A 15443-nucleotide genomic window follows, 5' to 3' on the forward strand; every position below is an offset into this window, starting at 1 on the left:
TGTTTTTTTTATTCATATTTAGTTATTTAATTTCTTATTTACTTAATTACTTTTATGTATTTATTTATTTGTATTATTTCATTTTATTTTAATGTATTTTATTTTATTATTAATTTATTTTATTTCACTTATTTCATTTTATTAGTATTTATTTTGCTTATTTATTTTCTATTTATTTATTTATTTTACTTAGTTTATTTTATTATAATTAATTTTATACTCTTATATTTAATAATATTTTATCTATTTATTCTATTTAATTTTATTCATTTTTTACTTGTTTAAAGGTGCATTGTGTAATATTTTACAGGATCTGTAGACAGAAATGCAATATAATATACATAACTTTGTTTTCAGTGGTGTATAAAGACCATACATAATGAACCGTTATGTTTTTACTACTTTAAAATGAGCCATTTCTATCTACACACACACGCAGGTCCACTTACATTAAAATGTGCCGACATGTTTCTACGGTGGCCCTTATTGGACAAACGCGTTTCGTCCCTATGTTGTTCTCTGTAATGTCATTGCTGGTTTGGCTACACCCTGCTGTCTTAGACGACGTCATCACTTCCTGTCTGCCACTGTAACTTCTGTTGCGTGCAATTCGCAACCTCACCACTAGATGCTGCTAAAATTACACACTGCACCTTTAATTTTACTTATTTCAATTTTATGGATCTATTATTTTTACAAGTTACATGTTCTTTATTCATTTTAACAATTCCCTTCGTCTTTTTGTTCTCACAGAGTCAGTTCCTCTTGTCTTTGCAAGCCATTTCAATTATGGTGCATTTCTACATGGGCACTAAAGGACCTGAAAATGTGAGTACGGTTTCCTCTGGATAGCCGATCTCTGATTCTGGTTCCCTGATCTCAAATAATAACTCAAATCCCTCTGTCTCAGCCTCAGGTGGAGGTGTTGTCTGAGGAGGAGGAGGGTGAGGAGGATGAAGAGGAGGACATCCTCTCGCTGGCGGAGGAGAAGTACCGGCCGGCCGCTCTGGAGAAGATGATCGCGCTCATAGCTCTGCTGGTGGAGCAGTCCAGATCTGAGAGGTGCGCACTGAAGTGTTTGGATTAATCTCATATATCACCCATAATGGGTCATATTTCACCCCAAAATCATTTACAGAAAATTAAGCCTATACCGGAGCTGTTAGAAGTGTAATTTCTGTGCCATTAGCATCACTAAACATCAGTTGTTTTTACCATAATACACTAGAAATAATGTCATTTTAATTGGGGATTTGTCTTGGTAATATCTAATCATTTGTCTGTCTCTCTGCAGACACTTGACTCTGTCTCAGAGTGACATGGCGGCACTGACCGGAGGAAAAGGTTTTCCCTTTCTGTTCCAGCACATCAGAGACAGCATCAACATCAGACAGACCTGCAACCTCATATTCAGCCTCTGCAGATACAACAACCGCCTGGCAGAACATGTAAGATGCCTTCAAGTGTTTCTGTGTAAAGCTAATGATAACAACTACAGGTTTGTAACACAAATCTTACTCATAATCGATGGTTTGCACATTTAGAACTAAATATATAACATTATATGAGCCTAGAGAGAGGTTCAAATGTTTGCGTACAGTGTTTTTGAAGTCAGTCTCTTCTGCTCATCAAGGCTGCATTTATTTGATTTAAGAAAAAAAACAATATAATTGTGAAATATTGAGATTTAAAATAACAGTTTTCTGTGTGAATATATTGTGAAATGTAATTTATTCCTGTGATCAAAGCATCATTACTCCAGTCTTCAGTGTCGCATGATCCTCCAGAAATCACTCTAAAATGATGATTTCATTCTCAAGAAACATTTATTATCACACTGAAAACAGTTGTGCTGCTATATTTCTGGTTAAACTGTGATATATATTTTTGATGGATGGAAAGTTTTACTTTTCCTGTCACTTTTGATCAGTTTAACGCATCCTTGCTGATTAAAAGTTTTAATGTCTTTCAAAAAGAAGAAAGAAATGAATGACCTCAAACTTAGTTCCTGGGACAGATTTAGTCTCAGAGTATAACTAAGCATCAACACGATATATCGTAGTGTAACATGCCTTCTCATGGTTTGTGTTCTTCTGTTGGTGTAGATCGTGTCAATGCTGTTCACTTCCATCGCTAAACTGACTCCAGAGGTAAAAACAAATCTCACAACCGCTATCGTTTCATTATTTAATAGCTACACACACTAACTAACATTGTTTGTTGTGTCCGACAGGCAGCCAATCCGTTCTTCAAGCTGTTGACGATGCTGATGGAGTTCGCTGCTGGTCCTCCGGGAATGCCCTCGTTTGCGTCCTACATCCTGCAGAGGATCTGGGAGGTAAATCGGCCCACAGACAGTCCCATCATTCCTAAACCTTCTAATATTTCTGCGCGGTATGATGAGTCAATGATGAGTTGTGGGTGTTTGGAGAACTTCAGATGTTTGCTCTGAGCGTGTGATCCCTGTGTGTCTGCGTCAGGTGATCGAGTATAACCCGTCTCAGTGTTTGGACTGGTTGGCCGTCCAGACTCCTCGTAATAAGCTGGCTCACAGCTGGGTCCTGCAGAACATGGAGAACTGGGTCGAGAGGTTTCTGCTGGCGCACAACTACCCACGGGTCCGAACGTGTAAGAACAGACACTGCCTACACAACAGTACACACGCAAACACACACATATATATATGAAGAGTTCAGATGCAAAAGCCTCTAAGTGCCATTTGAAATTTTCTCCTAGAATGATGATTTTTATCAAGCTTGTATATTTAAGTTCAGTGATTTCACTTAAATGGCAATGATAATTACCTATTAATTGTTATTTAAGTGAAATTACTGAACTTAAATATACAAGTTTGATAAAAATCATCATTAAAGAAGGCAATTTCAAATGGCCTTTAGAGGCTTTTGCATCTGAACTCTTCATATATACGCTATTGGTAAATTTTTTTTGAATATTTACGATTTATATTATAATTTATGGAAGTCTGTTCTGCTCACCAAGGCTGCATTTATTTGATCATAAAAACATTAATATTGTGAAATATTATTAGAATTGAATTTTTTATCGTAATTTATCCAGTCAAATATGAAGCGGCACAACTATTTTCAACATTAATAAAAATAAGGAATGTTTCTTGAGCAGAAAAACATCATATTAGAGTGATCTCTGATTTTAAAAACAGATTTTAAGTTATCAAATACACATTTAAAGCATTATTTTATCTTTATTTCTCCAGGTAAAATGTCTGATTGTTTTGTGATGCGTTCTTCAATGCTTTTCTCTCTCAGCCGCGGCGTATCTGCTGGTGTCTCTCATCCCGAGCAACTCCTTCCGCCAGATGTTCCGCTCCACGCGCTCGCTCCACATCCCCACGCGGGACCTCCCGCTGAGTCCCGACACCACCGTGGTCCTGCACCAGGTCTACAACCTGCTCCTGGGCCTGCTGGGACGGGCCAAGCTCTACGTGGACGTGCCGGTGCACGGGACCACCAAACTGGTGCAGTACTTCAGCTTCATGACCTACTGCCTCATCTCCAAAACAGAGAAGCTCATGTTCTCCAGCTACTTCATGGACCTCTGGAACCTCTTCCAGGTACTTCGCATGCAGATGAAGCCGGTCTTTAGGTGCTCGTATGAGGAATCGGAAATTGCGAGAGTCTTTTCTTCTCTATTGTGATGTATATCTGAGTGAAACTGCTTCTCAAACAAGAACAAATGTTGGGAATTGATTGGATGGTTGTGGTTTGCTATTGGTGGATCTCATGAAGATGCTGCAAGAGGGAGGGGAATTATTTTAATGAAAGATTATGAGATGTGTGTATTTGACGAGCCACATTGTGATATTGATTTTATTTCAATATCTTGTGCAGCCCTGTTCTTATTATGTCTCTCTCTCTCTCTCTCTCTCTCTCACAGCCCAAGTTATCAGAGCCGGCCATCGCCACTAATCACAACAAGCAGGCTCTTCTGTCCTTCTGGTATAACGTGTGCGTGGACTGCAGCGAGAACGTACGTCTCATCGTCCAAAACCCTGTGGTCACTAAAAACATCGCCTTTAACTACATCCTGGCGGATCACGACGACCAGGAGGTGGTGCTGTTCAACCGCGGGATGCTTCCAGCGTACTACGCCATCCTGCGCATGTGCTGCGAGCAGTCGCCCGCTTTCACCCGCCAGCTGGCGTCGCACCAGAACATACAGTGGGCCTTCAAAAACCTCACGCCGCACGCCAGCCAGTACCCGGGGGTGAGTGCAGACGCTACCAAAGAGAACATAAGAAACATGTGTTTTCTGTCATTTATGGGAAAGTTTATCAGTAACTACACTAGTGTTGAAAAGTTTGGAGTTGGTCAAATTTTTTAATGCTCGCTGCATTTATTTTAGTGATTGACCGATATATCGGGCCGATATTTGTGGTTTTTAAGTGTATCGGGACCGGCCGATATTTTTCAGCACTGAACTAACCTCATGTTTTTAATATTTGCTAAAATCTACTTGTTCTTGTTCTACCTCACATTTTTTACTATTTGTTAAATATTGTTTTTTTAAAGTTAAATAAATGTTACTTTTATTAATTTGAGACATTTGTTAGCATCGTGTTATTTTTATGATGTAAATTGAGGGAGCAAAATGTATTGGCTCCAAATATCGGTTCAAGAAAATCGGCAGCCCGTATTGGTCATTGGCTAAGGCTGATGGGGAAAAATAAACGGTATCAGTATTGGTATCGGCACTAAAAAAATCACATCAGTCGATCCCTAATTTATTTGATCAAAAATACAACAAAAACAGTAATATTGTGAAATAGTTTTACAAGAACTGTTTTCTTTTTGAATATATAAATCTGTAAAATGTAATTTATTGCTGTGATCAAAGCTGATTTTTCAGCATCATTACTCCATGATGCTTCAGAAATCATTATACTATACTGATTTGTTGCTTAAAAAACATTTATGATTATTATCCTTGTTGAAAACAGTTGTGGGATTCTTTGAAAGGCTTTATGTGAAATAAAACATTATAAATTGTCAATTTAATGCAGAATCATTATTTTGTTTTGTATATTATATATATTTATATATTTAATTTTGTTGTTTAATTAATGTTATTGCTAGAAAATAATGAAATCCAACAAATCAGTGTTCAAACTCTGTGTAGATGTGTCCCAAATTTTGATAATAGGGTTGCAAAGTAAAATGAATAAAATAAAAGTGTATAATAATGCTGCATTCAGTTTGACCTCCTGAAATGTACAAACAACATTTTCTGAAAGTTAAGAAAGTTTTTTTTAAGCCTATTTTAATAAAGACTGTCTGTTTCTGTCTGAATGATGTCTGAAGTTCCACTTCATCTATTATTGAGGTTAATTTTACACTGTTTGTTGTTTCTCTGCAGGCGGTGGAGGAGTTGTTTAACCTGATGCAGTTGTTTGTAGCTCAGAGGCCTGATATGAGGGAGGAAGAGCTGGAGGACGTGAAGCAGTTCAAGAAGACCACCATCAGCTGTTACCTGCGCTGTCTGGACGGACGCTCCTGCTGGACCACGCTCATCAGGTACACACACACACACTCTTTAAAGACTCACAGAACGTTTTACACGCCATTTGCGTTCCTACTTAGGGGCTGTTTATGTAAAAACGTAAAACTTTTTATGCATTTTGGCCATTTATTTACACTACAACGCCGTTTTGGGGGAAAAGAAAGTTTTTGAAAACGGTAAACAACAAAAACGCAAATCTGTGAAGACGACGAGGTCATGCACATGCGTATTACGTGTTCTGGCCATAGTGTTTAATCGTCATCTAATGGCCTGGCAGCAGAATAGAGCGCTTTTAGTCGTTTTTGCGGGAATGGGGATCATTTTGACACTGGTGTCGTCTGTACGCGGATAACTCAAATGAAAACTTCTCAACTTTAAGCATATCGTTGGTGTGTAAATGTTCCCTAAGACTAAGACTGTGTGCTCTCAGTGCCTTCCGTATCCTGCTGGAGAACGATGAGGACAGACTGCTGGTGGTGTTCAACAGAGGACTCATCCTCATGACTGAGGTATTCAAGCTCTCTTCAGTCACTCTCTTTATTCATCTGCATATTTTAGTGGACTGCCGTGTACAACTGAATATTTCTGTCTGCAGTCCTTCAACACTCTGCACATGATGTACCATGAGGCCACCGCGTGTCATGTGACCGGTGATCTAGTGGAGCTGCTGTCCATATTCCTGTCCGTTTTAAAGGCAACGCGACCCTATTTACAACGTAAAGGTAGTACGTTACCCACAATACACACACTTACACTGGAGTTATAGGATTAGCCATAATACACCTAAACCTGCTGTAAAAAAGTACTTATTACTCATAACACACCTTAACCTGCAGTACAAAAGTACTCATTACCATAATACACCCTAGCGTTCAGTACAAAAGTACTCATTGCCATAATACACCCTAACGTTCAGTACAAAAGTACTCATTACCCATAATACACATTAACCTGCACTACAAAAGTACTCATTACACCCTAACGTTCAGTACAAAAGTACTCATTACCCATAATACACATTAACCTGCACTACAAAAGTACTCATTACACCCTAACGTTCAGTACAAAAGTACTCATTACCCATAATACACATTAACCTGCACTACAAAAGTACTCATTACACCCTAACGTTCAGTACAAAAGTACTCATTACCCATAATACACATTAACCTGCAGTACAAAAGTACTCATTACACCCTAACATTCAGTACAAAAGTACTCATTACCATAATACACCCTAACGTGCAGTACAAAAGTACTCATTACCCATAATACACCCTACTGTTCATGTACAAAAGTACTCATTACCCATAATACACCCTAGCGTTCAGTACAAAAGTACTCATTACCATAATACACCCTAACGTGCAGTACAAAAGTACTCATTACCCATAATACACCCTACTGTTCATGTACAAAAGTACTCATTACCCATAATACACCCTAGCGTTCAGTACAAAAGTACTCATTACCATAATACACCCTAACGTTCAGTACAAAAGTACTCATTACCCATAATACACCCTAATGTTCAGTACAAAAGTACTCATTACCCATAATACACCCTAATGTTCAGTACAAAAGTACTCATTACCCATAATACACCCTAATGTTCAGTACAAAAGTACTCATTACCCATAATACACCCTAACGTTCAGTACAAAAGTACTCATTACCCATAATACACATTAACCTGCAGTACAAAAGTACTCATTACACCCTAACATTCAGTACAAAAGTACTCATTACTCATAATACACCCTAATGTTCAGTACAAAAGTACTCATTACCCATAATACACCCTAATGTTCAGTACAAAAGTACTCATTAACCATAATACACCCTAACGTTCAGTACAAAAGTACTCATTACTCATAATACACCCTAATGTTCAGTACAAAAGTACTCATTACCCATAATACACCCTAATGTTCAGTACAAAAGTACTCATTAACCATAATACACCCTAACGTTCAGTACAAAAGTACTCATTACCCATAATACACATTAACCTGCAGTACAAAAGTACTCATTACACCCTAACATTCAGTACAAAAGTACTCATTACCATAATACACCCTAATGTTCAGTACAAAAGTACTCATTACCCATAATACACCCTAATGTTCAGTACAAAAGTACTCATTACCCATAATACACCCTAATGTTCAGTACAAAAGTACTCATTACCCATAATACACATTAACCTGCAGTACAAAAGTACATATTACACCCTAACATTCAGTACAAAAGTACTCATTACCCATAATACACCCTAATGTTCAGAATAAAAGTACTCATTACCCATAATACACCCTAACGTTCAGTACAAAAGCACTCATTACCCATAATACACCCTAACATTTAGTACAAAAGTACTCATTACCCATAATACACCCTAATGTTCAGTACAAAAGTACTCATTACCCATAATACACATTAACCTGCAGTACAAAAGTACTCATTACACCCTAACATTCAGTACAAAAGTACTCATTACCCATAATACACCCTAACGTTCAGTACAAAAGTACTCATTACCCATAATACACCCTAATGTTCAGTACAAAAGTACTCATTACCCATAATACACATTAACCTGCAGTACAAAAGTACTCATTACACCCTAACATTCAGTACAAAAGTACTCATTACCCATAATACACCCTAATGTTCAGAATAAAAGTACTCATTACCCATAATACACCCTAACGTTCAGTACAAAAGTACTCATTACCCATAATACACATTAACCTGCAGTACAAAAGTACTCATTACACCCTAACATTCAGTACAAAAGTACTCATTACCCATAATACACCCTAATGTTCAGTACAAAAGTACTCATTACCCATAATACACATTAACCTGCAGTACAAAAGTACTCATTACACCCTAACATTCAGTACAAAAGTACTCATTACCCATAATACACCCTAATGTTCAGAATAAAAGTACTCATTACCCATAATACACCCTAACGTTCAGTACAAAAGTACTCATTACCCATAATACACATTAACCTGCAGTACAAAAGTACTCATTACACCCTAACATTCAGTACAAAAGTACTCATTACCCATAATACACCCTAACGTTCAGTACAAAAGTACTCATTATCCATAATACACCCTAACGTTCAGTACAAAAGTACTCATTACCCATAATACACCCTAATGTTCAGTACAAAAGTACTCATTACCCATAATACACATTAACCTGCAGTACAAAAGTACTCATTACACCCTAACATTCAGTACAAAAGTACTCATTACCCATAATACACCCTAATGTTCAGAATAAAAGTACTCATTACCCATAATACACCCTAACGTTCAGTACAAAAGCACTCATTACCCATAATACACCTTAACATTCAGTACAAAAGTACTCATTACCCATAATACACCCTAATGTTCAGTACAAAAGTACTCATTACCCATAATACACATTAACCTGCAGTACAAAAGTACTCATTACACCCTAACATTCAGTACAAAAGTACTCATTACCCATAATACACCCTAATGTTCAGAATAAAAGTACTCATTACCCATAATACACCCTAACGTTCAGTACAAAAGCACTCATTACCCATAATACACCCTAACATTCAGTACAAAAGTACTCATTACCGTAATACACATTAACGTGCAGTACAAAAGTACTCATTACCCATAATACCTCTTGACATGCAATCCAAAGGTTTCGATTGCCCATAATGCACTTGTATGAAATGTCAGTAACTGATCTCTTGTGTCTGTGTGTAGATGTGAAGCAGGCTCTGATCCAGTGGCAGGAGAGGATTGATTTTGCTCATAAACTGCTGACGCTGCTGAACTCTTACAGCCCACCAGAGCTGCGTAACGCCTGTCTGGGTGAGTCGCCACATCCTCGAAACACGAGCACTGCTTTAGAAATAACCCCCGAGTGTGATGATCTGAACGTGTGTGTGTGTTGGTCCTCAGATGTGCTGAAGGAGCTGGTGCTCTTGAGCCCTCATGACTTCCTGCACACACTCGTGCCCTTCCTGCAGCACAACCACTGCACGTACCACCACAGCAACATCCCCAGTGAGTTAAAAAACAATGAATAAATGCTAATGCTATGGTCACCACATGGTATAACAGCATTTGTGTGTGTTTTCTAGTGTCGTTTGGGCCGTATCTGCCCTGTAGAGAGAACATCAAGCTGATGGGCGGGAAGAACAACATTCGTCCTCCCAGACCCGAGCTCAACATGTGCTTGTTGCCCTCAATGGTGGAGACCAGCAAGGTGTGTGTGAGACCAACCGGTGGACCGCTTTACACAGTGAGCTTCAGTTGTTCAGAGTGTGTTTGTGTGTTTCATTAGGGTAAAGATGAGGTGTATGACAGGATGTTGTTGGACTACTTCCTGTCGTATCATCAGTTCATCCACCTGCTCTGTCGAGTCGCCATCAACTGTGAGAAGTTCACAGAGACTCTGGTGAAACTGAGTAAGGACGCTTCTCTCTCTCTCTTGAGTGTGTGTGTGTGTGTGTGTGTGTGTGTGTGTGTGCTGATGGTGTTTGTTTACCTGTGTGCAGGTGTGTTGATCGCATATGAAGGACTTCCTCTACATCTGGCTCTCTTTCCCAAACTCTGGACAGAACTTGCTCAATCTCAGGTAAAACCTTCTCGGTCATCACACACACACACACACACACACGTACTAAAGAAATAAGACACTAGAGGTAAGAGCTGTTTTTGAGCATGATGGGATGTGGAGTGCCTGAGAATGTGCTAAAATTGCTTTGAATTTTTAAGTTACGAATTGTAAATTTTATAATGATCATCTTAAATTTTAGTTAATAATATTAATAATTATTATGTATTTATTTATTTGTTTGGGGTGACAATGGCAGTATGCGTTTATTATGCATCCTATAAATTAATAATAAAATGTATTTATTATTTTTATTGGTAAGAGTGCAATGCATTTATTGTACATCTTACAAATTAAAAATAAATTAGTATTTATGTTATCATTTAATATAGATCTCACAAATTAATATATTTTATTTATTTATTGTTTGGAGTGCAAACAGGGACTATGCATTTATTATACATCTTACAAATGACCAAAAGCACATTTTAAACACTATTATCATTTTGAACAGAACACACTATTTGTATTATTATTAATAATAATAATAATAAGAAAATATATATATATATCAAATATATTATTATATATTATATATATAAAATATTATATATATATATATATATATATATATATATATATATATATATATATGCACATCATTATAATGTATTTTTTATAGAGCTCTTAACTTTTTAAGGAACTCAAACACACTTTTATGAGACACAACATCAATCACACTTTAAAGTGTTAAATGTTAAAAATAATCATTTTCTACACATGCATCTCTACATCATCTCAGATTGATGCGTTGGTATGGGTCTTCGGCATGAAAACACAGCAGTCAGAAGTGTGTGTGTCCTGACGTCTCTCTCTCTCTGTCAGTGTGCGATGGCTCAGTCGTGTGTGAAGCTGCTGTGTGAGGATCCAGCGTTTGGAGAGTACATGAAATGCATCCTGATGGACGAGAGGAACTTCCTCAACAACAACATCGCCTACTCGTTCCTCACCTGCTTCTTACACAAGGTACACACACACACACACTGCAGATCAGGGTTAGAATTGCGAACAGGCCAAACCCCTGTTATAATTTCAAAGGTGACATGTTGAAGCTTACTGTGTGAGAGTGGTGACACTGAGCCTGTCCTGCTGTGTGTGTGTGTTTAGGTGCAGGTGCAGGTGTTATCAGGCCAGAGCTGCTCGAATCTCGTCAACGTGTTGGTGACCAACCTTCTGAACGAGTACCACAGCCTGCAGCCTGAGCTGACCAATCAGAGAGCAGAGATGAGCAAGACCAGCAGCCTCCTGAACGCGGTCAGTACAGCTCCCTCCTCGCGCCTGAGCCAGCGCTCCGTCATGTGCTCTTCCCTCATGTGTGTGTGTGTGTGTGTGTGTGTGTGTTGCAGGACCTGCGAGCGCTGCTGCTGGTGCTGTCGGTGTCCACCCCTCAGCATCTGGATCCGGCTCTGGGTCCCGCTCTACAGGAGCTGCTGTCCAAGTGCAGACTGTGTCTTCAGCACCGCGCAACACTAGACATGGAGGCCAAGGAGCGCAAAGCCAAAGGTCTCAACATACACAAACACACTTACATAAACGATTATTAATATTATTAGATTCTAAATGAAATCTTTCAAAAGAAACACATGATGGTGATTTTTTTTTACAATTTTATGGCACAAAAATGCATTTGACAAAATTGTTTTTGAAAAGTATGCATTCGTTGTGCATCATGGCTTTATTTTATTTGAAATATAATAATCATAATAAGGACAATAACAGGAAGGAGAAGAAGAATTGGTATTATTAGTTATTTAATAAGTTGGTAGCAACATCTAGGGGCACACAACATTTCTTGCTCATCATGGCTTTGAATTATTTGATGTAAAATATAATCTTTATTTATTTTGCACGTCTTAAATTACTAAAAAGCACATTTTAAACAATTTACAAATGACAAATGAAAGCTGTATTTTTTGTTCATAATAATAATAGTATTTTATTTAATATAATTTGTTTATGAATGTGTACATGTGTATTGATCTACATTGACATAATGTACAGTTTTATTATTATATATTCTGTTTCTTCTATTTAAATAGCACCACTGAATGTTTTATTAGTATATATGCAATCAATACATTTATTTTCTTCCTACCTCTCCCTTTCATTTGGTTATTTATTTATTTAATTTCTCTCTCTCTCTCTCTCTGTGTCTCTCTCTCTCTTTCTCTCTCTCTCTTTCTCTTTCCCCTATTCTATTTAGTTAATCATTTATATATTCATGAAAGGATTGATTTTCAAGGCACTCAAAGACGCTTTAAATGAGACACGGCATTAATCGCACATTATTTTCTTTTCTTTGAACTTTTTTATGTGAAATATAATAACCATTTATTTATGAATAAATTTTTTTAACATGGTAGCAACAGCTAGGGATAAAAAATTAGCGTTTCTTAATTTCATCAAAAAAGCATCTTATGCCTGGTTCAGATTACACGATTTTAGCCCGATTTTGATTGACGCTCCGTTTGACGTAGGCTGTTGTGCGGATTCGTAAACGACAATGGGTGTCGGGACGCAAGATTCGATCGTATCATCTCGTATAGTGTGTCATAGTGGGCGACAACCTACGTCGCGTCTGCGATGCTTCACGACAATAAGACTAGCATGTTTAATTTTTTTAACGGTTCCGTCACATGTATGAGGTTGACCAATAGGAGCACAGAAGCTTTTCCGTATACAACTTTCAAAAATTTCGAAACGAAACAGAGACGATTGTGCTAACCTTAAAACAAAGTAAAAATATATAAGAAAACAATATTTTACCTCAGGTTCTCTTTGGAGGATTGACAGCCCATACTGTCCTCTTCGAGCAATCCAGGAACGTGTCCATTGTCGAGTTTTCTTTCTTTTTTACTTTTTTCTGAACAAAGGACAGCCAATACAACACTCACCGCTTCATCCATTGTTTATTTACGTTCGTTTCCGGAAGTCACTCGCTACTAGTTTCGCCTTCTCAATGACATCATGCGCGTCGTTTAAGACGGTATGCGATGACTGGTCAGGAAGCAACGTGTAGTCTGACATGTCCACGACACGACTAGATTTTAGGAGTCAAAATCGCGTAATCTGACACAGTGACTATCGTAACATACAAAAAAATCGTGTAATCTGAACCAGGCATTAAATGACCAAAAGCACATTTTAAACAATTATTTACATTTAAAGGACAGAAAGCTGTATTTTTTTGTACATGATAATAGTATTTTATTTAACATTTAACAAAGCGATTGTCAAGGTTCTCGCTTTAAATGAGCCACGGCATTAATCACACATTAAAAATGCCTCATTTTGTCTTTACTCTACTCCTCAGCGGAAGAGGAGGGCGTGACTCCAGTGAAACGCCGGAGAGTGAGCAGCAGTGCTGACGATCGTGCAGGCGACGCCCCCTCCTCCTCATCCTCCTCCTCATTGGCTCCCTGCTCCGAGCAGAAGGCGGAGCCCGGGGAGGCGTTAACGCCCACCAGCACGTCGGACACTGAAACCCGAGACTCCTCCCTCATCGACCCGGGAACGGAAAACGACCCGCCCTCTCCCGACAGCGCGTCCCTCGAGGAGAAGAAAATGGAAGCTTCGTCATCTTCATCATCTTCGTCTTCGTCGTCATCCTCCTCTCTTCCCGAAGCGTTCGGCCGAGCGGATGAAGCTCCGCAGCAGATGGCGGGAAGAGAGGAGGAGGAAGAGGAAGATGGGAGGAAGGAACCGCAAGAGCAGGAGGCGGAGCCAGAAAGAGAGGAAGTTCCCTCCACTTCCACCGACTCGGTGCTTTTACTGTCCAGTTTGCCGGAAGCCTCTGAGGGGCGGAGCTGCTCGCTCCAGGAGGCGGAGTCAGGCGGCTGTGGCCACGCCCACATGCAGGATTCCCTGGAGATGCTGTCACGCACAGTCGAGGCCACTATCGGGGTGGTTGCCAAACTTTCGAACGGAAAAGGAGGGACACGCCCCTCGGCATTGTGACGTTACTTTTCACATCCCTCCTTTTTCACATTTCACCATTTCCGTTCGCCATGCTGTTCAGTTTTGTCTTTTTAAAGAGTAATTGAAGTCCGAATTGTCAACTTTTTTTTTTTCTTCCACCCTTTGGCCTTGCTCTTCACCAACTGAGCTCCGCATTAATTGAACAGAACGAAAAGCGAACGATATCAGCCGGAGCGTGTTTTCGTCAAAGGGCGGTGGTTTTCTTTTTTAAGCCGTAATTGTGTTGGTTTATTTGTTTTGAAGTGGTTTGTTTTCGAGCCTGCAGTGAAACAGGGAAAAGGTTTACAACATTTTAGTCCCATCAGTGCATAATTTAATTTTGCATTTTTATTCACGTGTATTATTATTATAATTACGATTGTCTTCTGTGCCAGTTTTGTACTTGCAGACGTGAGGCTGAAATGGCCTCGCTGTGGGTTTTTTTTCTCTGTGGTGGATATCAAAAACTATGTTTACTTTGTATATTGAAAAGAAAGAACGAACCACAAGAACCTTGATTCTGTAAAGAATCTTCTAGATGTTGCCTGGCTTTGTAAATGAGATGGTTAAAATATATATATATATATACATATATATGTATACATATATATATATGTATATGTATGTATATATATATATATGTTTCTGTAAGGTATATGTATACAGTATATATCCATTCAAGTGCAGTATACTGTATATATAAATCTGCTGTATATATATATACCTACGCTGTGTATATAGAAACTTACGGTGCTCTTTTCAGGCTCAGATCATTTGTGGCCAGAATATTGCACATTTGATGGAACAGTTGGAGCTCTATTTTATTTACCGAAATACATTCCATAATCTATTGGATGTCATTCTTGCGTTCTCTGTATTTGATTTCTCTCTCAGTCTTTCTGTTTTCATTTATTTTAATATAGGATATAACTTAATAAAATTTTAATATGATTTAATTATGAACCGAGTCCAAAAAGCAGGTTGTGGGATGATTTTTTTTCTTTCTGTTGTGAGTGTAACTAAGATGGCTGCCTTCGGAATAGAATATTAGCTATATAGTGTACACTGCATACTTCCTTTTTTTTTTGTTGGTAAAATCAAACTGTAAATGCTAATTACAAATTTATGATAAATATTTCAAATAATAGTAAGTTCCATTTAAGAAAAAAAATGCTTGTTTACTATTCAGATCAGATTAAAGTAAAAAGTTTGTATACTACACATTTTGGCATTTATTATGCCATACTAAATGATACTGTAGT

At 38.2% G+C, this 15443-nt stretch overlaps 1 protein-coding gene across 2 annotated transcripts in view; it reads left to right on the forward strand.

Annotated features, from left to right (window-relative positions):
* usp34 (ubiquitin specific peptidase 34) overlaps positions 1-15144 on the forward strand; it is a 61993-nt gene extending 46849 nt beyond the window's left edge. For both annotated transcript variants that reach the window (XM_039685422.2, XM_089131957.1), the window contains exons 58-77: positions 754-828; positions 911-1062; positions 1295-1448; positions 2106-2150; positions 2234-2338; positions 2481-2628; positions 3288-3592; positions 3916-4245; positions 5395-5552; positions 5969-6047; positions 6134-6260; positions 9309-9416; positions 9507-9611; positions 9689-9813; positions 9892-10015; positions 10106-10185; positions 11050-11190; positions 11332-11478; positions 11571-11727; positions 13538-15144. In XM_039685422.2, coding sequence (XP_039541356.2) covers positions 754-828; positions 911-1062; positions 1295-1448; positions 2106-2150; positions 2234-2338; positions 2481-2628; positions 3288-3592; positions 3916-4245; positions 5395-5552; positions 5969-6047; positions 6134-6260; positions 9309-9416; positions 9507-9611; positions 9689-9813; positions 9892-10015; positions 10106-10185; positions 11050-11190; positions 11332-11478; positions 11571-11727; positions 13538-14181 — 3309 coding nt within the window. In that variant the 3' untranslated portion in view covers positions 14182-15144. The remainder of the gene's footprint in view (positions 1-753; positions 829-910; positions 1063-1294; positions 1449-2105; positions 2151-2233; positions 2339-2480; positions 2629-3287; positions 3593-3915; positions 4246-5394; positions 5553-5968; positions 6048-6133; positions 6261-9308; positions 9417-9506; positions 9612-9688; positions 9814-9891; positions 10016-10105; positions 10186-11049; positions 11191-11331; positions 11479-11570; positions 11728-13537) is intronic.
* Positions 15145-15443: the final 299 nt, after the last annotated feature.

Source organism: Pimephales promelas, chromosome 6 (assembly GCF_988280905.1).
Source record: "Pimephales promelas chromosome 6, fPimPro1.hap1.1, whole genome shotgun sequence".
NCBI classification, from domain to species: domain Eukaryota; kingdom Metazoa; phylum Chordata; class Actinopteri; order Cypriniformes; family Leuciscidae; genus Pimephales; species Pimephales promelas.